A 24,560-nucleotide genomic window follows, 5' to 3' on the forward strand; every position below is an offset into this window, starting at 1 on the left:
AGGCAAGCTTGCTGTTCTGGTGGGCCTTTATTTTTGTAGTTCCTGGCTTTGCTGTTTATGAAGTTGACTGAATTCGGCTTTAATCATTAAGTTCTTTTCTTTATTCCTCCCCAGCAGACAGTGCTCTGAGTACCGGGAACAGATTGCAGCTGCTATTGCTCCTACTGGAATCTCTCTGCGTTCACCATGAACTTAAATGATCCAGGAACAACCTTGCTTCTTGTTTTACTAAGTATTCTGCTCGTTGTGTGGTCCCTTAAAAGCAAACGGCCGCAGAAAGGCAGGCTTCCCCCAGGTCCTCCTGCCCTCCCAATTATTGGCAACTTGTTCCAACTGGATTTAAAAGCACCTCACAAATCTCTCATCAAGGTAAGGAGAATTCTGTTTCTTTAATTAACAAACTCGTTTAAATGTATTTTTTTCCTTTCAAATGTTTTCCCCTCCTTCCCCTTTGACTTATCCTGGGGTACAAGTGCCCAGAGGCCAGCCACCCCTGGGTGCTTCACCCGAGAGACCATTCTCAACCTGTTAGGCTGGATTAGTGAGTGTTGGTGATCTCTTAAGGGATAGTCACAGCCAAACACAATATTTTCTTTAACCAATGTTCAAACATGCTCACTTTTTCAGCCAGGGTTACTGACTAGTGCTCAGGAATAGGAGGCTGGCTGATTTGATTTCCTACTTGATTCTGGAGATATTGAGGGCAATGGTGGGGTCACTAGCACTATCCTAACTGAGATCAGCTGACCAACACAGTCCCAGGGTCGAACCTTGGACCTTTCTGGGTCTTTATGGCCCAGTTTCACAGACTGCGTATTCACTCAGCCGTGCAAATATTTTTTACTAAGAGTCATGAGGTGTAGGATCACAATGACAAAGTGGCAAAACTTTTCAACACAAAATCTAGGGCTAGAAATTGGTTAGGGACCCGTTTGAAACGATGGGGCCGAAATTCAGGGTCCCGGTAAGGCCGGTAACACTGGAATGCAGCAGCCAGGTGGCAGAATCGACTGGCCGCCAATTTCCGGTCGAATGGCCGCCGCCAGCCAAATTCATCAGGGGGGGGGGGGTTTCTGGCGGTCCCTGCTTCCGCCCCGCAGCTGCTGAGTGGCCATAGGTACGTCATCAGTGCGCGCACTGCCAGGATCCTGCACCTCCGTCGCAATTCAGGCCGAGAAATCTACTGCCCGCCGAGCGGTGCCCTGACAGCTTTTTCTGTCGGTGCACCTTGTATTGTGTCTGTGAGCCCTGGCTGCGCGGCGGCCATTAAAGGCAAGGGCCCACTGCCGCGGCCGCCATTTTATTTCTTTTGCCGGCCGACTTCCATGTCGGACGGACTATCGTGCCCCCGGGTTTGGACGGGACGCCATCAGGCAGCCTGACACCCACTCTTGGATGCTGGCCCGGCCGAAACCCTCCCTGGTGGCCCAGTGGCTGATCCTAAATAATCGGCACTTCTCTCCCCTTTAAGTTAAGCGGAGAGACGCGGTGACGCAATGACATCATCACCGCTCCGCTGCTGACTGACAGCGGCGGAGAATTCGTCCCGCCTCCACTTCCGCCCCTTAACAGCAATTATCGCCGCACTTCTGCCCCATTATGACCGACTTCCTTGCCGCTTCAAAAAAAAAAGGACAAAGAGCTGAACAGCGATCAAGAGTCGACCTCATCCTACCTGGTGGTGAAAACACTTAAAAAACGGTAAGTGCGCCAGGTTTCTGGCGGGCCTGAATTTCGGCACCAATAACTTGTGAATTATCGCAAAAATTATTTTCTGCTCCCGGGAGCACTAAATCAAGCGCTACCACTACCCTTAAAACGATAAAGTGTGTGAGAGGGGAGGTAGCGGCAGAACACTGAACAATGTTCAGTGCAGTGCTGCCGGCATTAGAGGCACCTTCCCTCGCTTAAAGGGAAGGGCCATTGATGGGTTGAAACATCCTTATTGCTCTCTCTGCAGGGTTACTGCGCGACTTGCATTACGGCCCCAAGCACTCTAAGAGAATGGAGAGCTGAGGAATTGCACAGAAATCAGCGGTCAAAAGCAATCAGAAGGCACCAGACTGGTGCAAGGAATAATGTTTGCCCTACCTGACCACCACTGCCTTTAAATATCGCTCCCCAAGCAGCCAGCCGCGGTGACAACGCCTAATGCAGCTGCCGTTGTTGATACCCGGCGATGCAGCAGAGGGCGGGAGCGAATATCACATCCTTGGCAGTAACGGGGCGCTGCACACCTGATGACGTCGTGCTCTACCGGCTGCAAGAGAGCGAGGCGGTAGGTATTAGCGCCAGCGCAAAACCGCTAGGGAAGTTCGCGGGCGTTGGTGAATTCGCCTCGCTTGGTCGGTAACCCCTCAGCGCCCCGTTACCGCCCCCGCAGGCGCTAACCAGGCCAATTTCTCCCCCCTAGACAAGTTTTTGGTGAAATAACCTTTCACCCTTCATTTCAAATCCAGCCTGGACTGATGGGATGAAATGGGGGGAAAGAAAAGGAAAGGTTGCTCAGGGTTCTTGCTACTGATCGTTATTCAGGACCACAGGCTGGAAAAAAGCGTGTGTCCGGATGTCGGGCGACACTAGAAAGAGGTTTAACTGTGAGCATGCCCCACAATTAAAAAGCTGGCTGTTTTCTGAATAAATAGACTATTTGATATAAGTCTTGCCCCGCTTCCAACTCATTGGCTGACATAGTAGTGTCAATACAGAGTGTGGTGCCTTTTTTTAACAAGTTGTTACTTATCTATTGCGTCTCCACAGCTGAGCGAGCAGTATGGCCCCATATTCACCTTCTGGTTCAGTGGCTACCCTGCAGTGGTGATGTGTGGCTTTGAGATTGTGAAGGAAGCGTTGATCGAGCGAGGGCATGACTTCAGCGGCAGGTATCTCTTCCCGATCCTCAAAAAAATATCAAACGGCTACGGTGAGAAATCTTTTCACTCTCTGTTCAAATTACTGACAATACTCTTGTGCTCATGAAATGTTAACATTTAGAATCAGAATGTACAGCACAGGAGGAGGCCGTTTGGTCCATTGAGCTTATGCCGATGTTCGATCTTCAACTGGAGCTACCTACTCCAATCCCACTTTCCTGCCCTTTCCCCATATGCTTGTATAGCATTCCTTTTTAAATACGTTTCTTCTAACTGTTTCCTCATTCTTCCAGTGATAAACCTAATTCTATCCTCCCTTGTTTCTAATTTTAAAAAGTGAGGAACAGAGGTCATTAAACCCTCTGCTTTCAGCAAGTCATAGAAATATAGAACTTCCATTTACAAAGCACCTTTTCCATTCTCATGACATTCCAAAGCTCTTTATAAACAAAGAAGTACTGTACTTTGGAACTAGAGTCACTGCTGTTATGTAAGCAAATGAGACAGCCAATGAGCAATAAGATAAATAATTGGTTAAGAACAGTTTTTGGTGGTGTTGGTTAAAGGATAAGTATTCTTACCTGCTCCTCTTCGAACAATTCAATGGGATCTTTTACAGGCAGATGGGTCTGGATTTAACATCTGACCCAAAGGAGAGTACTCCCTCTGTACTGCACTAAAGTGTCAGTCTAGACTATGTGCTCAAATCCTACAGTGGGAATTGAACCCACAGTCTTCTGATCCAGAAACAAGTGTGTTACCAACTGAGCCAAGCTGTCACGTCCAATTTTTAGTGTCACTGACTCTAAACTCTCTGCTCTTCTTTAAAATAATATATACCCGAGCCAGCAAATGGAATCTTGGTTTAACATCTCATCCGCAAGACACACTTTTGACAACATAGAATTCCCTCAATACTGCACTGAAGTGTCAGGCTAGGTTAAGTCTTGAAGTGGGCCTTGAACCCGCAAACTTCTGACTCAGAAGCCAGACTGTTACCACTGAGCTAAGCTGAAACTGGGAACAAATACAGGGTAAACAACTGGCCTCAAGACCATTGGGTAAGGGAGGGTGGACATCCGCTCTTGTTTAATGTTAGAATTATTTGTGTGTGGAGGTCGAATGCGGTATAGGACCAGGCACACCTGTCATGTACTTCTGGTGAAGAGCCTAACCATACTCATTGTCAAAGCTTACGTATGAAGAATGGCACAGATACATCCTTTGAACCATGCCACAGTCAACGGTTTCAGGAGGTAGGAGGAGGAAACTGGAGGGAGTTTTGGTTAAAAAAAGAAGCTACAATGTCCGCCAGTACATTGTCCAGACTCACATGTGAAGAATGGCCACTTGGATGAGGTATCAGAAGACCCTTCCCACCCATGGAACTGTTCTCCAGCCTGGATCACCACAACAATACTGTATAAACACAGAAGACAAGCGAGATTCACTGTTTCACAAGCTGTTATGGTGAGATTTGACTTCACAGCTGTTGGGTTGTTTGTCCAATATCATAACCACTCAGCTACTGGACCCATCTTACCCAAGTGGCCATTCCTCATACGTGAACCCTGATGGTGACTGTTGACAGGTCATTTGACTGAGGGAAAACACAGCCAAGTACAATCCTGTCCTCAACAGACACTCACTTGTGGACACCTTCCATTAAGAGACCCTGGACCAGGAGCAGGAACTGTGGCTGATATATCCCCTCCCTACCTCAGGAATTCTGAGGCCAACTGGAGCACCAACTCCCACCTGGAAGAATGCCCATTTGGGTGAGGTACTCTTAGGCTCTCGGCAGCTGTGGAAAAAGGGAGAAAGGAAATTGAAAAATATTCAGCACATTTTGTTCTCAGCCACTTGAAAATTCCAGGTAATTTCCACTCATGTTAATGTCTCTTGCAGGAATTGCCTTCAGTAGTGGGGAGAGATGGAAACAGCTTCGGAGATTCTCTCTCAGCACCTTGAGGAATTTTGGAATGGGGAAAAAGTGCATTGAAGAGCGGATCCAGGAAGAAGCACAGTTCCTGGTTACAGCCATCAGGAATAAAAAAGGTTTCTGACTAAAGCATAAGAGGATTATTTTCAATGATTAAAAGTAGAGTTGCCTCCTTATTCCAAGTTGCAAACTGGGGATGGGAGAGCGATCATTGCTAGGGATGATTAGGAAGGGATAGCAGTGTGGAATGGTTACAAGGTAAGGGTTGACATCATGGCTTCAGTTCTGAGATTATTTTTGCCCTCGATGGGGATTTGATTTGAAACATCGCTCAGGTAATCTAGCACAGTTACTTCTTATGACACAGAACCAGATTGATTTATTTAGCATAAGCAGACTTGGCGCATAATTCCATCCACCTTGAAGCATTGCCATCATTAGCATGCAAAGTGTGGAGGCTACCTGATAGTTTGGTTAATGGGCGTGATTTAACGATGTGGGACCTGGTTTGTGTTTATCCGCAAGAAAATTTCTTGTTACGAAGACCCCATAAGTAAAGATTTGAGGCGCACACTGTCCCTGTCCAGTTCAAGAGCATTTGAGAGGAGTCATCTTCACTGGCTGCCATAGCTCCACAGATCTCTCACCCAGATGGTTGCTGTGTGGAAGTTTGTGCTGCACCACGGTGCTGGAGGGGGAGGGGGATGGGGGGTGCACATCCTGCAACTAGCAATGACAGTGCACTAGTCTGCATATCAGAGTTCGTAGAAGGGTGTGATCGGGGCCCAGGAGAGGCGAGAGCGGGGCCCAGAAGAGGCGAGGGCCCAGGGGCAGCACGGGCCAGCCCACACTGCGATATGTGTGAGCACTAGGTCTGTGCAGCAGAGCTGGTCCCCAGTCATCTTGGTTAATCCTTGCCACTGGACCAAGACCTAGCTCTGTCAAGCTCACCACACGTTAAAAAAATCCACGCACAGGCATCTTCCACCCTTCAAGATGTAGTTCGGGATCTGGAATATTAGGTCCTTCATTGAAACACCTGTAAACTCATCCCTTTTCGGCGTGGAAGCAATCATCCTCGTTTCGAGGGACTGTCTATGATGATGATGCATATCACATAGGGCATTCACTCTCGGGTGAGTGGCTCTTAAAGCACAGGCTCAGATCTGGAGGGACTGTACTGGAAACACAACATAAAACTGTGGCACAGATGTCCTTAAACCGTTGCATGAGACATCAGTGGAAATAAATTGTTAAAAAAGAGAAACATGAACTCTTGGTCAGGATTTCACTGGTGTAAATGGTGCAGAAGAGAGTTCAATTAAATTTTTTACAACTTTTGAAGAACTCTTGGTGAGAATATGCTGCCATGCCTTTTCAAAGCAGACTTCCAGACTTTGCATTTAATTTTATCAGTTCCTAAATTAGGAAACCACAATGTATACATTTTAAGGCAAAGCAGCTTTGATTTTCCTCAGATTACTACAACTGTAGTATAGTAGTTTATTTTAAATGTATTTACCTCCTATACTGTTTGACTGACTAGTGGGGAGATTTGATGCATCTCATTGGATGCATTTGTCACTCCATACTGTACAGTTATTCCAACAGCTGTTTACCATATGGGTTCTAGCTCATCGCCACTTTCTCCCGCCAGTCCGCATCGTCAACAGCTGCACACATGGGCATGCTTTGGAGAGAGCAGTAAGAGGAGCAGTGAGCTCCGTAATGGATGAGCGTGCGTCAATTTTCTGTTAAATGCCGACTGACATCATGCTCCTGCTAATTAAAATACTTTACAGTAGTGAAGGCAATGACAGCGCTGCTATCCTGCCGGCCACTGCGGGAGCCGCCAGAAGCGAGGCGGCCGCCACTTTTCTTTTACCAAAACGGGCCTTAACAGCCAGCGCTAACACCTCCAATTTCTAGGCCTCGCGGTATCTATTTATAATTTAAAGAAAGACTTGTGTTGATATAGCACCTTTCAGAACCTCAGGACATCCCAAAGCACTTTACAGTCAATTAAGTACTTTTGAAGTATAGTCAGTGGACTGGACACCCCACTCGAAAACAAATCATTCAGTTCAAAACCAAACAAGTGGGACCCACAGTGCATGTAATATGAGGTAAAGAAAGACACGGTTCTATACGGGATCTTACCACATGCCCCGAGGTACATTATATGAACTGTTTTAAGTTGCAGTCAGTGTTGTTACATTGGTCAAACACAGCAGCCTTTCCACGTACAGCAAGGTCTCACAAACAGCGATGAGATGAATGAGCAGTTTAGGGAGTGATGATGGCTAAAACACTACAGGTCATCATAGGCAGTCCCTCAGAATCGAGGAAGACTTGCTTCCACTCCTGAAGTGAGTTCTTTGGTGGCTGAACAGTCCAATACGAGAGCCATAGTCCCTGTCGCAGGTGGGACAGATAGTCGTTGAGGGAAGGGGTGGGTGGGACTAGTTTGCCGCTCACTCTTTCCGCTGTCTGCGCTTAATCTCTGCATCCTCTCGGCGTTGAGACTCGAGGTGCTCAGCGCCCTCTCGAATGCACTTCCTCCACTTAGGGCGGTCTTGAGCCAGGGACTCCCAGGTGTCAGTGGGGATGTTGCACTTTATCAGGGAGGCTTTGAGGGTGTCCTTGTAGCGTTTCCGCCGCCCACCTTTGGCTCATTTGCCGTGAAGGAGCTCCGAGTAGAGCACTTGCTTTGGGTGTCTCGTGTCTGGCATGCGGACTATGTGGCCTGCCCAGCGGAGCTGATCGAGTGTGGTCAGTGCTTCGATGCTGGGGATGTTAGCCTGAGTGAGGACGCTGATGTTGGTGTGCCTGTCTTCCCAGGGGATTTGTAGGATCTTGCGGAGACATCGTTGGTGATATTTCTCCAGCAACTTCAGGTATCTACTGTACAAGGTAACTGTTCAGGTACGCACTGGTCAATGAAATTAGAGTTCTGTGCAGGTATTTATTTTGCTATTAGCAAAGAAACGGCAGAGTCAGATCTCAGCCAACATTCCAAAGGTTAAAAGTCATGTTTTAAACTTTGCAGTTGTATTACCATCTGCTGGAGGCTGTCTGAATGGCAGCAGCTTACATTAATTAAGCACTCCTCATATAAAGAAAGTCTGAGCGCTTTACTGAACGAGACAGAAAAGGGAGCGGGAGAAGCAACATCATGCAGGTAGTTTCAATATGAAGTGGAGGTCAGTTCTGATCGACATGATGTGTAGCGTAGGTGAATCAGAAGTTCCTGACGGCTCAGCTAGTTGATAGCAGTGAATAACTGAGCCATAAAATCCGGGAATGCCCCAGGTTCAATCATCTGAATTGGCCGGACTCAGCTGGTGTGTTGGTGGTGGTGTCACTCACTACAGTGGGCTTTAGCTCTTGGATTGGGGAGAAGAATCAGTTCTTGTTCCCAACTGATATCCAGTGATTACGCCTCCCCTCCACTGGGAGTGCATGTATATGGAGACTGGATGAGGACAAAATCAGACTCCAATGTGACACCCCTACAATCAAATAGCTAACTGACATGTTTATTTAATAGAAACTTCTGATTTTTAATATCTATGAAACAAATGTCTGCCTCTGTGTTGCTTGTGTAACACCATGTACCTTTCTAACTGGTCTTCTCGTTCAATGATATCAGGGAGCCCATTTACCCCAGATTTTCTGGTGAGATGCGCAGCGTCAAATATCATCTGTTCCATTGTCTTTGGAGACCGGTTTGAGTATGACGATAAGAAGTTTCACACGTTGCTGGAGTTGATTGCTGAAAACATCAAAATTTTAAGCAGCCCCTGGGTGCAGGTATTTCCTTTTCTCTTATGATCATAGTCTTACTGAAACTAACTGTAAACTAGCCAGATTTCCAGAGGACAAATAGTGAGAGTAGCAGAGACACGATGAAGCGAGAGATTTGAACAAGGATTTAGATCAACTATTTACCCGCGAGTCGAATGGCAAATTATATTTAACATTGATAAATGGATATATATACTGGGTATGGTAGCATAGTGCTTATGCTACTGAACTAGCTATCCAGAGGCCTGGACTAATAATCTGGAGATGTGAGCTGAAATCACACTGCGGCAGTTTGTAAATTTTGAACTCAGATAATTAAATAAATGTGGAATAAAAAGCTATTATCAGTAATGGTGACTATGAAAGCTATCAAACTGTTGTAAAAATCCAACTAGTTCACTAAGGCCTATATCTGAACCCAGACCCGCAGCAATGTAAATGACTTGTAACTGCCCACTGAAATTGCCTAGGAAGGCACTCAGTTGTATCAAACTACTACAATAAAGTACAATAAGAATAAAATTGGACAGACCACCCAGCATCGACCTAGGCAGCGGATTTGGACGTGACAAAGGCATACCTAGCCCACTTGATCCTGCAAAATCCTCCTCACATTTGGGGAGCTGCCAAAATTGGGAGAGCTGTCCCACAGACTAGTCAAGAAACAGCCTGGCGTAAACATACTCAGAGAATCATAGCTATCAGTCAACGCCCCAGACACCTCCGTCACCATCCCTGGCTATGTCCTTTCCCACCGCAGGGCAGACCTACCAGAGGTAGTGGCACAGTGGATTACAGTCAGGTGGGAGTGGCCCTGGAAGTTGGCAACATTGACTCCGAACCCCATGAGGTCTAATGGCATCATGCCCACGGAAACCTACTACTGATTGCCACCTACAGTCTTCCCTCAGCTGATTAGCAATCTTGTTGTGCAAGGCCCTTTGGGGAAGAGTGACCATAATATGGTAGAGTTCTTTATTAAGATGGAGAGTGACACAGTTAATTCAGAGACTAGGGTCCTGAACTTAAGTAAAGGTAACTTCGATGGTATGAGGCGTGAATTGGCTAGAATAGACTGGCAAATGATACTTAAAGGGTTGACGATGGATAGGCAATGGCAAACATTTAAGGATCACATAGATGAGCTTCAACAATTGTTCATCCCTGTTTGGAGTAAAAATAAAATGGGGAAGGTGGCTCAACCGTGGCTAACAAGGGAAATAAAGGATAGTTTTAAATCCAAGGAAGAGGCATATAAATTGGCCAGAAAAACCAGCAAACCTGAGGACTGGGAAAAATTTCAAATTCAGCAGAGGAGGTCAAAGAGTTTAATTAGGAGGGGGAAAATAGAGTATGAGAGGAAGCTTGCCGGGAACATAAAAACTGACTGCAAAAGCTTCTATAGATATGTGAAGAGGAAAAGATTAGTGAACACAAACATAGATCCCTTGCAGTCAGATTCAGGTGAATTTATAATGGGGAACAAAGAAATGGCAGACCAGTTGAACAAATACTTTGGTTCTGTCTTCACGAAGGAAGACACAAATAGCCTTCTGGAAGTACTAGGAGACCGAGGGTCTAGTGAGAAGGAGGAACTGAAGGATATCCTTATTAGGCGGGAAATTGTGTTAGGGAAATTGATGGGATTGAAGGCCGATAAATCCCCGGGGCCTGATAGTCTGCATCCCAGAATACTTAAGGAAGTGGCCCTAGAAATATTGGATGCATTTGTAATCACTTTCCAACAGTCTATCGACTCTGGATCAGTCCCTATGGATTGGAGGGTAACTAATGTAACACCACTTTTTAAAAAAGGAGGGCGAGAGAAAACATGTAATTATAGACCGGTTAGCTTGACATCAGTAGTGGGGAAAATGTTGGAATCAATTATTAAAAATGAAATAGCAGCGCATTTGGAAAGTAGTGACAGGATCGGTCCAAGTCAGCATGGATTTATGAAAGGGAAATCATGCTTGACAAATCTTCTGGAATTTTTTGAGGATGTAACTAGTAGAGTGGACAAGGGAGAACCAGTGGATGTGGTGTATTTGGACTTTCAAAAGGCTTTTGACAAGGTCCCACACAAGAGATTGGTGTGCAAAATTAAAGCGCATGGTATTAGGGGTCATGTACTGACGTGGATAGAGAACTGGTTGGCAGACAGGAAGCAGAGAGTCGGGCTAAACGGGTCCTGTTCAGAATGGCAGGCAGTGACTAGTGGGGTGCCGCAGGGCTCAGTGCTGGGACTCCAGCTATTTACAGTATACATTAATGATTTAGATGAAGGAATTGAGTGTAATATCTCCAAGTTTGCAGATGACACTAAACTGGGTGGCGGTGTGAGCTGTGAGGAGGACGCTAAGAGGCTGCAGGGTGACTTGGACAGGTTAGGTGAGTGGGCAAATGCATGGCAGATGCAGTAAATGTGGATAAATGTGAGGTTATCCACTTTGGGGGCAAAAACACGAAGGCAGAATATTATCTGAATGGTGGCAGATTAGGAAAAGGGGAGGTGCAACGAGACCTGAGTGTCATGGTATATCAGTCATTGAAAGTTGGCATGCAAGTACAGCAGGCAGCGAAGAAGACAAATGGTATGTTGGCCTTCATAGCTAGGGGATTTGAGTATAGGAGCAGGGAGATCTTACTGCAGTTGTACAGGGCCTTGGTGAGGCCTCACCTGGAATATTGTGTTCAGTTTTGGTCTCCTAATCTGAGGAAGGATGTTCTTGCTATTGAGGGAGTGCAGCGAAGGTTCACCAGACTGTTTCCCGGGATGGCTGGACTGACATATGAGGAGAGATTGGATCGAGTGGGCCTGTATTCACTGGAGTTTAGAAGGATGAGAGGGGATCTCATAGAAACATCTAAAATTCTGACGGGACTGAACAGGTTAGATGCAGAAAGAATATTTCCGATGTTGGGGAAGTCCAGAACCAGGGGACACAGTCTAAGGATAAGGGGTAAGCCATTTAGGACTGAGATAAGGAGAAACTTCTTCACTCAGAGAGTTGTTAACCTGTGGAGTTGTTGATGCCAGTTCATTGGATATATTCAAGAGAGAGTTAGATATAGCCCATACGGCTAAAGGGATCAAGGGGTATGGAGAGAAAGCAGGAAAGGGGTACTGAGGTGAATGATCAGCCATGATCTTATTGAATGGTGGTGCAGGTTCGAAGGGCCGAATGGCCTACTCCTGCACCTATTTTCTATGAATCGGTATTCCTCCATTGAACAGCAGAATCTGTAACTCATATCCCTCACTCCATCATTTCCATGAGGCCAGGGGACCAACCCTTGTTCAATGAAGAATGTGGAAGAGCGTGCCAGGAGCAGCACCAGGCACACCTAAAAATGAGGGGCCAACCTGGTGAAGCTACAACACAGTAGAAGCAGCATGCTTTAGACAGAGCTAAGCGATCCTACAACTAACGGATCAGATCAAAGCAGTGCACTTCTGCCACATCCAGATGTGAATGGTGGTGGCCATTAAACAACTAATGGGAGGAGGTGGCTCCATGAACATTACCATCCTAAGAACATAAGAATTAGGAGCAGGAGTAGGCTGTACGGACCCTTGAGCCTGCTCTGCCATTCAATAAGATCATGGCAGATCTACAACCTCAACACCACTTTCCAGCCCGATCCCCATATCCCTTGATTCTCCTAGGGTCCAAAAATCTATCCATCTCAACCTTGAATATACTCAACGACTGAGCATCTACAGCCCTTTAGGGTAGACAATTTCAAAGATTCACAACCCTGAGTGAAGAGGTTCCTCCTTGTCTCAGTCTTAAAAGGCCGACTCTTTATCCTGAGACTATAGTCTCTAGTTCTGGTCTCTCCAGCCATGGGAAACAATCTCTCAGCATCTATCCTGTCAATCCCCCTTGAAATCTTATATGATTCAGTAAGATCTAAATTCCAAAGAGTATAGGCCTAATCTACTCAATTTCTCCTCATAGGACAACCCTCTCATCCCAGGGATTAGTCTGGTCATCATCACCATAGGTAGTCCCTCGAATCGAGGATGAATTGCTTCCATGTCAAGAACTAAATCTTGAAGAGTGGAAGATGCCTGTGCGTGGATTTTTTTTAAACGTGTGGTGGCCGTTGCACACCAGCCACCACACAGGCTTGACAGAGCTAGGTCTTGGTCCAGTAGCAAGGATTAACCAAGACGACTGGAGCTCTGCTGCATGGACCTAGTGCGCACATATATCGCAGTGTGGGCTGGCCCATGCTGCCACTGGGCCTTCACCTTTCCTGGGCCCCAAACTCATGCCTCTCCTGTGCCCCAATCACGTCCCTCTACAGTCTTTCACTGCTTCTTCGCCCCGACCTCGCCGCTCCTGCTGTATCTGCCCACGCTCCAATCACCGACCTGGATCTTGGTGATGTCACTTTCACTGCCGCTGCTCTCCTGCTCCAACACGTGCTGCTCCCTGGAGTGGTGCACCACCACACTGCTCCTTCCGTTCCCCGGCCTGCTCCGATGGTCCTCACAGGCCGGGGGCCGCTCAGCCTGCTGGGCTGAATGCGTTGAGTGAAGGATTAGTCAGTAAACCTTTGTTGAACTGCCTCCTTCCTTAGATAAGAAGTCCAAAACTGTACACAGTACTCCAGGTTTGGTCTCACCAAAGCCCTGTATAATTGTAGCAAGACTTCCTCTTGAACTCTAACCCCATAGAAACAAAGGCCAACATGCAATTTGCCTTTCTAATTGCTTGCTGTACCTGCATGTTAACTCTGAGTTTCCTGTACGAGGACATCTAAATCTCTCTGGACACTATTTAATAGTTTCTCACCATTTAAAAAATATTGTTTTTCTATCCTTCCCACCAAAGTGAATAATCTCACATTATATTCCATCTGCCACCTTATTGCCCACTCACTTAACCTGTCTATATCCCTTTGTGTCCTGCTCACAGTTACTTTCCCACCTAACTTTGTATCATCAGAAAACTTGGACTACACTCTATTCCCTCACCCAAGTCATTAATATAGATTGTAAATAGCTGAGGCCCAAGCACTGATCCTTGCGGCACCCCACTAGTTACAGCCTACTAATCTGAAAATAATCTGTTTATCCCAACTCTGCTTTCTGCCCATTAACCAATTCTCTATACTTTCTGATACATTACCTCCAATCCCATGAGCCCTTATCTTGTGTAACAACTTTTTATGTGGCACCTTATTGAATGCCTTTTGGAAATCCAAATATACTACATCCACTGGCTCCCCTTTATCTACCCTGCTGGTTACAGCCTTAAAAAAACTCAAATAAATTTGTCAAACGCACTTTCCCTTTCATAAAACCATGTTGACTCTGCCTAATTATATTGGGTCAACAATTCCGGCCTCCGGTCTGTACGGAATTCCTACGGACCCGGGAAGGCATCGGAAATGTCGGTTTCCAGCGCGCAATGCGCATGCGCTGGAAAACGGCATTTCCGATCTGTCACGTTTCTGGCTTGACAGATGGCCGCATCTCAGGAGCGAGGACATTTGCAAGTGGAAATTTCTGATATTTACGCTTACAAATGTCCTCAAAAATCTTGCGCCTGAAAAAACCCCACAAAAACATATAAAAATAAAGTTATTAAAACATATTTTATCATTAAAAATCCTCCCCACAATGGTAAGTTTATTTAAAAAAGCCTTTTAAAAAATCGGGAAATTATTTATTTTAAGGCATTAATAACTTTAATTTAAATGAATGTAGTGTAATTATTTTCTATTTTTTATTAGTGTTTTGGGTGTTTGGGGCTGTGTTTTGGGCTCTATCATAATCATAGTAATAGGAGTTTAGGACCCTGCGGAACTCCTATTACTATGATACTTTATCTGATTGACTGCCCAGAGCCATGTGACTCCAGCTGCAGGCCTGCGCACGCGTTGACGTGCACGCGCTGTGACTGGCAGTCAGGAGAGGCCTCAGCATCGGAAATTCAAACGTGGACAGCAGCTTAGGGTAGGTGCGTATTTTTTCTCTAAAATGCCCGCGGGAAGGCCAAAACGGAATTTCAGGGCCAATATGATTTTCTAAATGCCCTGTTACCACTTCCTTAATAATGGATTCTAGCATTTTCCCAATAACCGAGGTCAGGCTAACTGGCCTGTAGTTTCCTGTTTCTCTCTCCGCCCTTTTTTGAATAGCGGGGTTACATTAGCTACCTTTGAATCCTCAATGATGGTGGAGCCCAGTATGTGAGTGCAAAAGTATGCAACCATCTTCAGCCAGAGGTGACGAGTGGGTGGTCTATCTCGGCCTCCTCCGGAGATCCCCACCATCACAGATACCAGTCTTCAGCCAATTCCTTCACTCCACGGCTGAGCGCACTGGAAATATCAACGGCTATGGGCCCCGACAACATCCCGGATGTAGTGCTAAAAACTTGTGATCCAGAACTAGCCGCGCCTGTAGCCAAGCTGTTCCAGTACAGCTACAACACTTGCATCTAGCCAACAATGTGGAAAATTGCCCAGGTATGTCCTGTCCACAAAAATCAGAACAAATCCAATGAGGCCAATTAATTGTCAGGAAAGTGATGGAAGGTGTGGTCGACAATGCTATCAATCTGCACTTACTCACCAATAACCTGCTCACCGATGCTCAACTGGGTTCCGTCATAACCACTCGGTTCCACATCCCGTCACAGCCTTGGCCCAACCATGGACAAAGGAGCTAAATTTCAGAGGTGCGGCAAGAGTGAATGCCCTTGACAGCAAGGCATTGCTGGAGTCATACCTAGCACAAAGGAAGATGGTTGTGGTCATCTCAGCCCCAGGACATCGCTGCAGAAGTTCCTCAGGGCTGTATTTTAGGTTCAACCATCTTCAGCTGCTTCATCAACCACCTTCCATACATCATAAGGTCAGAAGTGGGGATATTCGCTGGTTATTGCAGTGTTCAGTTCCATTCTCAATTCCTCAGCTAATGCAGTTGAGGCCAAGATCAGATCAGCCATGATCTTATTGAATGGCAGAGCAGGCTCGAGGGGCTGTACGGCCTACTCCTGCTCCTATTTCTTATGTTCTCAACACCAGACCAGGAGGTGAAACTGTTTTTCATACAATGTCCCATTTAGGATATCTGCTCCACTCAAAGCTTTTGACACCAGGTAGCCAGAAGCAATAGTATTAATTAAAATATTATTTGCTTTGCAGATGTACAATAACTTCCCGAAGATCATGGATTTTATGCCTGGACCTCACAAAAAAATCATCCAAAATATAGCAGATTTAAATATTTTTCTGAATGAACGTATTCGAAGCCACAAAGAAAGTTTGCAGAAAGATTTAGCCAGGGATTATATCGACAGCTTCCTCATCAAGATGGATGAGGTACTGGGAACATTTTTCTTCTTACATTCATACATTTTGAATTTTCGTAACTCCTCTCCCCTAAAGGTTACTGAGTGCTGGATTTTCGGTCTTCCGCTGCCTGTTAGCGCCCCGGAGGACCAGCAATTGTGGCGGTAAGCACTTCCAGGCGGATAGCCATCTTCCAGCGCCCCGCCGGGACTTTGGTGCCGGTTTTGACAGTAGCATTACCGAGCCGGTGTGCAATGCCCGTTTGCAACACTGGCTTGATATTTGGCTGCTGTCCAATCCATAGTGCTCCGTGGAGCGTCCTGATGGGACTACCTGCAAAAGTGGGTGGACCGAGTTGTAGCAGCCACAGTGAGGTAAGTAATGTCGACCTCAGGTAAGTGTGATTGTTTTTTTTTGCGATTTATGTAATGGTGGTGTGAGTTATTTATTGGGAATGTTTTTGTTGGTTTTTTTCGGACACGAGCCTTTAACCTCTTTTTACACTTCCTTCTCACGTTTTTTCTCTCTTTCACTCAATGGTCAATATCTAACGTGTTGTAAAATTGTTGTGAAGCGCCTTGGGACGTTTTACTATGTTAAAGGCGCTATATAAATAAATATTATTATTATGGGTTTTCCTGGATAGTGATCTGCTGAATCCGACAGGCTTACACAGAGGTTACTATCAGCTAAACATGACCCATGTTTTGAGAACTGATGTCATAAACACTCCACTGACATTAATATATGAGCAGCCAAAAAATGCAATGAACATATGCACTACTTGAGTTTGAGAAAACTAAAAAAGTGACCAATGTAAAGTCTTAATGTTTTGAAAGGACACTGGATTTGTTTTGTTTCAGGAGAAACACAAGCCCGACTCGGAATTCATTCACGAGAACCTGCTGATATCGGTATTGAATTTATTTCTGGCTGGAACTGAAACATCCAGCACGACGCTGCGATGGGCTATCCAAATCCTGGCAAAGTATCCGCAGATTCAGGGTAAGCAATATTACTTGAAATAATGCATGCCAACAGTCCAACACAAGGGACTTTAGTGTTGGAGAATGGAACAAGTTACAATTTCTTGTCAGCATCGAATGCACAAACATCGAGTAGAGTGCAGCTAGTTGTTAAGTGAAGATCCGTGGGCTCTGCTCCTACAATGTGTCAGCCACAGCCTCAGAAGAATGTCCCCCTACTGAACCATTTCTCGCCCCACCCCACTCTTTCTGAGACTGCCAGCTTAGAGCCAGGTCAGGTGCAGTGTGGTATCCTTGGCCCCACTATCTCCTCTGATCTCGGATGGAAACTGCTCCAATGCTGAAGCTGCCTCCAAGAAATTCGGTTTCTTCTTTCCTGCCAAACACTCCTTTATTTCTCAACAATGCTTAACTTCTAAAAAAAATTGAAGTACAACTAGTATCCTACTCTTGTGTCTGCAGAGACTCTTCCAGTTGCTCTCTCACATCTGGACTGTATCAAAGAAAAAAGTGTCCTCTGACTGGCTGTGCCTCGCTCACTTCTTTCTTATAGGCTTTAAAAATCAAGATTGGTCTTGAACTATGGGCAATAGTCCTTCTCAGGGTTTCTATGTGGAAAGAAAAGCTATCAGCTCAAATATTATCTCACTCCCCAGTGGTCGTGAACACACTCTTGTGATTGGATAAGACCTTTGTATGAACTGGAGAGTCTGATGATGTAATATAGACCAGTGGGTGACGTGTGACAGAAGATACGAGTTGAGAGATGTTTGTAAACTAAATACATTAAAAGAAAGTTAAATTGCCTATTTTCCCTCAGAGAAAATTCATAGAGAGATCGATGAGGTGATTGGATCCTGTCGAAGACCCGCTATAGAAGATCGAGTAAAACTGCCGTACACAGACGCTGTCATACACGAGGTTCAGCGATACATCGACCTTGCTCCCATGAATCTCCCACACATGGCGACAAGCGATATAGAATTCAGAGGATATCTGATTCCTAAGGTCAGAATCAAACCCATTATAATGACAGCTGCATTTGTATAGCACCTTATGATGCCAAACCATCACATAAGAAATTACTTTTGAAATTGCGTGACTACTGTTATTGAGGCAAATGTGGCAGCCATTCTGCACCAGCATTGCCCCACAAAACACACAATGAGATTTTTGGTGTTTGGTGTTGAAGGAGGAATATTGACGAGGACACCAGGAGAAGTCCCTGCTCCCGTTTGAACAGTACAGGATCTTTCATGTCGGCCTAAACCAAAGGAACAGAGATATTTGCCTGGTTTAAATTCTCATCCTCAGTAGCACACTCAGATGTCAGTCTAGACATGGATTCATCCGTGCTCTGTAATAGAGCTTGAATCAACTCCTTCTGACTGAAAGATGTGACCAACTAAGTGAAATACACATGTCTAACCGTTCTAAAATATTTTGCATAAAGTGGCAAGAATCTGGGAAGGTGTTGGAACGCCCCAGTGACAACATGAAGTCAATAGTGGCATCATATCCACCAGGGTACAAAAATTAAGGTGCTTGTTGTGAATTGTTTCAGAAAAGAAAGTAAATAACTACAACATAGTCAGACAGGTTTGAAATATAACAGGTTTCAGATGACATACTCAAGGTATTTTTAATGATTCTATCTAATTTCTTCACCTGCCTTCTGAAGGTACTCCTTCTTGTTGAGTACCTCACAAGAGTGGGCATTCTTCATGTGTGAAAGATGCAAGCTATTTCACTGTGAATGGCATCACAACCAAGGCTGATCTGGTCCTCATACAACATCCACAAGCTCACTCTACAATAGATTATACTGGATAGTGATCTGGAATGGGAATTGTGGCTGATGTTTCTTTTCCTTCATTAGCCAGCAATGCTGAGGTCCAATGTAGCATCTCCATTACTACTCCATGGAGATCAGATAACGCAGTCCAGATCAGGAATCAAATCTGGGACCTTCTGGTCTCTATGGACCAATACCACATCAGACATGCACAAATCACCAATGGACATCTCTCTCAGGATTTATAATGTCATCTGACTCCCTCATTATGATACTATGTTGGAATGCCCACTCCAGTTTCTGTGTTGCTGATGTAAATTCTGCTCGTTTCCTTGTCTGAACTTGTAATAATTCTGTTTTTAGGGTACATTTGTGGTTCCCGTACTTTCCTCTGTTTTGAAAGCTGACAGCCAGTGGGAGACTCCAGACTCATTTAATCCAAATCATTTCCTTGATGAAAACGGATGCTTCAAAAAAAGTGAAAGTTTCATGGCATTTTCTGCAGGTACAGACTCCTCCCTTTTGTTACTTTTTTCTCTTTCTACCAGATCACCCAGAGCATGGCCGAATCCAGAATAAACTTCCCTCTATTCTGCCACATGTCTTAACCCCAACTTCAAAACAGCACCTCAATTATACCATTGTGATATTCCCATTTCCAATTCAGACTAAGCGGGGATCTCAATTACAATCCCAAATGTTTGGAGAATATTTCTCCCTTGTAACATTTCAATAACCCAGAAGTGGACCTGATCCTCTTCAATCCGCAAGCTGCACCTTTTCATTAATCTGTGTTTACAGAGTTGTGTGACCTGTGGATCAACAAGTAATCCATGTACTCACCTGCTTACTGAACTAAATATATGCTTGCACTAGAAAGAAAGACTGGCATTTACATAGCGCCTATCACAACCTCAAAGCACTTTACAGCCAATTAAGTACTTTTTGAAGTGTTGTAATGCAGAAAAATGGCCAGCAATTCATAGAAACATAGAAAATAGGTGCAGGAGTAGGCCATTCGAGCCTGCACCGCCATTCAACAAGATCATGGCTAATCACCCACCCCAGCACCCCCGCCAACCACACCCCCCGAGCCGCAAGGACCACATCCAACTCCCTCCCGAACACATCCAATGAACTGGCATCAACAACTCTCCACGACAGGGAACCCCACAGGCCAACAACTCCCTGAGTGAAGAATTCTCTCCCAATCCCAGCCCCAAACAGCCTACCCCCAATCTCAAGAGCGTGCCCCCCCCCCTCCCTCGGCTCCGGACCCACCCAACACTGGGAACACTCCCCCGCACCCAACCCGCCCCATCCTGTCAGAATCCTTCCCAAATGCCGAACACCCCCGGATGTCGAGCCCCCAGCCACCCCGGAGCCACGCCCCCGCGACGCCAACCACACCACATCCACCAACCGCCATCTGCGCAGTCAACCCGTCCACCCCACTCTGAACACTCCCTGCACCGAGGCACAGAGCCCCCAGGCCCACCTCTCCAACACACTTCGCCCCCCCCCCCCCAGACCTCCGCTGCAATGTGGCCCCTCCTGTCCCCCGCCCTGGGTTTCTCCGCCCCCCCACCTCCACCACTCTCCCCTCCATCCCCCGCCCCCGTCTCCCCTCAACTTCCCTCTGCCTCCCCGCACAGGCTCCCATCTTGGGGGCGGTAACCTTCTGGGGCCGGGAATTTTAGCCCCCAGCGTGGAAGTCCTGTCCCGCCGCAGAATTGGCCTTACCCCCCCCTCAATGGAAGCGGAGTGCAATTTCACACACTCCACTTCCTTTGGGGGCAGTTACCGGGGGCACGACTGGATGTTCCTGTGACAGTGGGAACTGGTGCTCTCCTCTCTCTGTCCTGTGACAGTGGGAACTGGTGCTCTCCACTTTCCCGTCCTGTGACACTTTGAACTGGTGCTCTCCACTCTCTGTCCTGTGACACTTTGAACTGGTGCTCTCCACTCTCTGTGCTGTGACAGTGGGAACTGGTGCTCTCCACTCTCCCGTCCTGTGACAGTGGGAACTGGTGCTCTCCACTCTCTGTCCTGTGACAGTGGGAACTGGTGCTCTCCACTCTCCCGTCCTGTGACAGTGGGAACTGGTGCTCTCCACTCTCCCGTCCTGTAACAGTTTGAACTTGTGCTCTCCACTCTCTGTCCTGTGACAGTTGGAACTGGTGCTCTCCACTCTCTGTCCTGTGACAGTTGGAACTGGTGCTCTCCACTCTCTGTCCTGTGACAGTGGGAACTGGTGCTCTCCACTCTCCACTCATTCACGCAGCAAGCTCCCACAAACAGCAATGTGATAATGACAAGATAATTTTTTTACTGATGTTGGTTGACGGAAACCAGGATAAACTTCCCTGCTCTTCAAAAGCGACATGGAATCTTTCACATCCACCTAAGAGGGCATAAGAGGCGTAGATTTAACGTCTCGTTCAAAAGACGGCAGCTCCAACAGTGCAGCACTCCCTCAGTACTGCACTAGATTTTGTGCTCAAGTCTTTGGAGTGGAACTGTGAACCTGCAACCTTCTGACTCAGAGGCAAGAGTGCTACCCCCTGAGCTATGGCTGACACAATACAACTCTCTTCAGAATGACAGATATCAAACTGAGCTCAGGTTTATAGCTGAAACAGCCAACGACTTGACAATTAAATAGAGAAACGAAGCACAAATGTCTGGTAACTACAACCAGTGCAATCTGTAAACACACATACATTGAGAAAAGTCTGTAATGGTCAAATATTCTTCGGAATTGTTTCAAAAGAAATACAATAGACTTTGTGTTTAACAACAAATTCCTGGATAGTAGCTTGGTGAATTCAATAGCTTTTGCATTCATGTATCATACTCGTTATAATGTAGCATATTCAAATGTCTCCCTTTCTAAGGGACACACAAATAGCTTATTCACATAATAGAAATTTATACTATTTATGTTGCAACCATTAGCAATTTAAATCAATTGACCAATTTCAGTGAGGATGAAAGAACACCATCTATTTTATTAATCAAACTGAAGTGAACACATTTTTGAGTCTTTCTCAATAAAATTGCTAATCAATACAGTTATGGCTGATATTATGCTATGATCTTATGCCCACCAGCAATTTCGCTACACTGCTGAAACTCACTCAAGATTGTTTTAGGTGACAGAGGGAGAAATTGGCCAGCCTTGCGCACGTTTTTTCGGCGATATTTTGCCTTTTTTTTCCGGTAAAAGGTACTCACCTAAATTGGCCAAAGTTAACGAATGACAGTTTTGAAATATCGCCGAAAAGCAGATTGACGACATACAACGCCAAAAAAAACCACACTGCTGAAAATTGGCCGTTTGGCGAACCCATACTCAGGGTGAAAAAAAAATGCCCGAGAAAAGCCTGCCTTAGGCCCCAGAAACAGTGATAGGTATGAAGACCTACAAAAAGGGCAAGTTGAAGTTTTTATTTTTAAATTCTTTTTCAGCAATTTATTAGTTAAGTGGAACATAGACATAGAAAATAGGTGCAGGAGTAGACCATTCAATAAGATCATGGCTGATCATTCCCTCAGTACCCCTTTCCTGCTTTTTCTCCATACCCCTTGATTCCCCCTAGCCGTAAGGGCCATATCTAACTCACTCTTGAATATATCCAATGAACTGGCATCAACAACTCTGTGCGGCAGGGAATTCCACAGGTTAACAACTCTCTGTGTGAAGAAGTTTCTCCTCATCTCAGTCCTAAATGGCCTACCCCTTATCCTAAGACTGTGTCCCCTGGTTCTGGACTTGCCCAACATCGGGAACATTCTACCCGCATCTAACCTGTCCAGTCCCGTCAGAATCTTATTTGTTTCATTGAGATCCCCTCTCATCCTTCTAAACTCCAGTGTATAAAGGCCCAGTTGATCCAGTCTCTCCTCATATGTCAGTCCTGCCATCCCGGGAATCAGTCTGGTGAACCTTCGCTGCACTTCCTCAATAGCAAGAACGTCCTTCCTCAGATTAGGAGACCAAAACTGAACACAATATTCCAGGTGAGGCCTCACCAAGGCCCTGTACCAACTGCAGTAAGACCTCCCTGCTCCTATACTCAAATCCCCTAGCTATGAAGGCCAACATACCATATGCTTTCTTCACCGCCTGCTGTATCTGTATGCCATCTTTCAGTGACTGATGAATCATGACACCCAGGTCTCGTTGCACCTCCCCTTTTCCTAATCTGCCGCCACTCAGATAATATTCTGTCTTCGCGTTTTTGCCCTCAAAGTGGATAACCTCACATTTATCCACATTATACTGCATCTGCCATGCATTTGCCCATTCACCTAACCTGTCTAAGTCACCCTGCAGCCTCTTAGCGTCCCCCTCACAGCTCACACCGCCACCCAGTTTAGTGTCATCTGCAAACTTGGAGATATTACACTCAATTCCTTCATCCAAATCATTGATGTATATTGTAAATAGCTGGGGTCCCAGCACTGAGCCCTGCGGCACTCCACTAGTCACTGCCTGCCATTCTGAAAAGGACCCGTTTATCCCGACTCTCTGATTCCTGTCTGCCAACCAGTTCTCTATCCACGTCAGTATATTACTCCCAATACCATGTGCTTTGACTTTGCACACCAATCTCTTGTGTGGGACCTGGTCAAAAGCCTTTTGAAAGTCCAAATACACCACATCCACTGGTTCTCTCTTGTCCACTCTACTAGTTACATCCTCAAAAAATTCCAGAAGATTTGTGTACAGTGAACATTTTCTGATTTTTGGCGGTGATAGGACTCGGGCTAAAGTTGGCGAGCTCTGCGGTTTGCACCGCGAATCCTCGTGCAACGCTGATTTTTACGATTGGGCGCATTTTTTTTGAGCCAATTTTACCTTTATAAAATGGCATAGTTTTTAGTGGTATTTTCTCCATAAAATAACGGGAAAAAAACGATAGCCAAAAACTGAATTTCTAGCCTATAAGATTTTCATTCCATCAGTCTGGGTTGTGTACTCATCGAGATGCAGAGATAAAAGATCGGGGATTCTAGAGCTTTTTGCTCAATAACCTCTCTGTTTTTTCAGGGAAGAGAGCGTGTCTGGGAGAGTCCTTGGCTCGGATGGAACTCTTCCTTTTTTTGACCACTCTGCTCCAGAACTTTGTCTTCAACCCGGTTATTGATCGCAAGGATATTGACACGACAGCAGTTATGAGTGGGATTCTGGTTGTACCCCATGTGTACAAGTTCTGTGCTATTTCTCGCTAAATCAACTTCAACGTCAATTGTGAATTATGGCAGGTGATAGAACTTATTTTGTTCCTTTATCTAAGATTTCTAAACGAGTCTTTAAAATCACAGGAATTGTGTATTTCAAATTTACTCATTCTAAATGCAGCCTAAACTTCAGAACCCAGGATCTGTACCTTGTATCAATGAATATTGTTTTTAAACAGCCTGTATAATAAATGTTTGAGGAATCCATCCGTACACTGTACTTGCCTTCATTGGTTTCGTTACTGACTATATTTTATGAGATTCCTCTTCAATTTGTTTTATTCTCCTGTATTTTGCTCACAGCACCGCTGAAATCTTAAATCCACAGTTTTTCACCTCCTGTTTTAATTTTTCTAATACCCTACTCACGAGCATCTCATGCTCCACTTTCCATAAACGCTAACTAGTCCAAAACTCCACGACCCACAGCCTATCTTGCACGTACGTCCTGCTGACCCACGAGTCTAATTTTCATCAATTTACACTGACTCCCCACCAAAGTGGTCCTACATCCTCTGAGTCACCTGTTCAGCAGTACACGGGGAAATGCCCGAGCCAGCTTTGTAAAATGGTTTTCAAAAGGTCCCGAAATT

General features: G+C 45.6%; 1 protein-coding gene across 1 annotated transcript; it reads left to right on the forward strand.

The window, feature by feature from the left end:
• Positions 1 to 24,172, forward strand: LOC139239131 (cytochrome P450 2C3-like). Its single transcript, XM_070867682.1, has 10 exons — positions 1 to 19; positions 118 to 369; positions 2,761 to 2,923; positions 4,782 to 4,931; positions 8,468 to 8,628; positions 15,793 to 15,969; positions 16,803 to 16,944; positions 17,746 to 17,933; positions 19,084 to 19,225; positions 23,777 to 24,172. Exons 2-10 carry the CDS (start codon positions 187 to 189, stop codon positions 23,956 to 23,958), a joined length of 1,488 nt encoding a protein of 495 aa, XP_070723783.1. The 5' UTR covers positions 1 to 19; positions 118 to 186; the 3' UTR covers positions 23,959 to 24,172.
• Positions 24,173 to 24,560: the final 388 nt, after the last annotated feature.

This window comes from Pristiophorus japonicus, chromosome 26, assembly GCF_044704955.1.
Source record: "Pristiophorus japonicus isolate sPriJap1 chromosome 26, sPriJap1.hap1, whole genome shotgun sequence".
Lineage (NCBI taxonomy): Eukaryota > Metazoa > Chordata > Chondrichthyes > Pristiophoridae > Pristiophorus > Pristiophorus japonicus.

Bases quoted from the DNA above. Each gene is read 5' to 3' on its own strand.
- LOC139239131 (XM_070867682.1), top strand. From the start codon at position 187: ATGAACTTAAATGATCCAGGAACAACCTTGCTTCTTGTTTTACTAAGT. The intron at 4,932-8,467 runs GTTTCTGACTAA...CAATGATATCAG, and splicing joins AGCCATCAGGAATAAAAAAG to GGAGCCCATTTACCCCAGAT. The intron at 16,945-17,745 runs GTAAGCAATATT...ATTTTCCCTCAG, and splicing joins AAAGTATCCGCAGATTCAGG to AGAAAATTCATAGAGAGATC.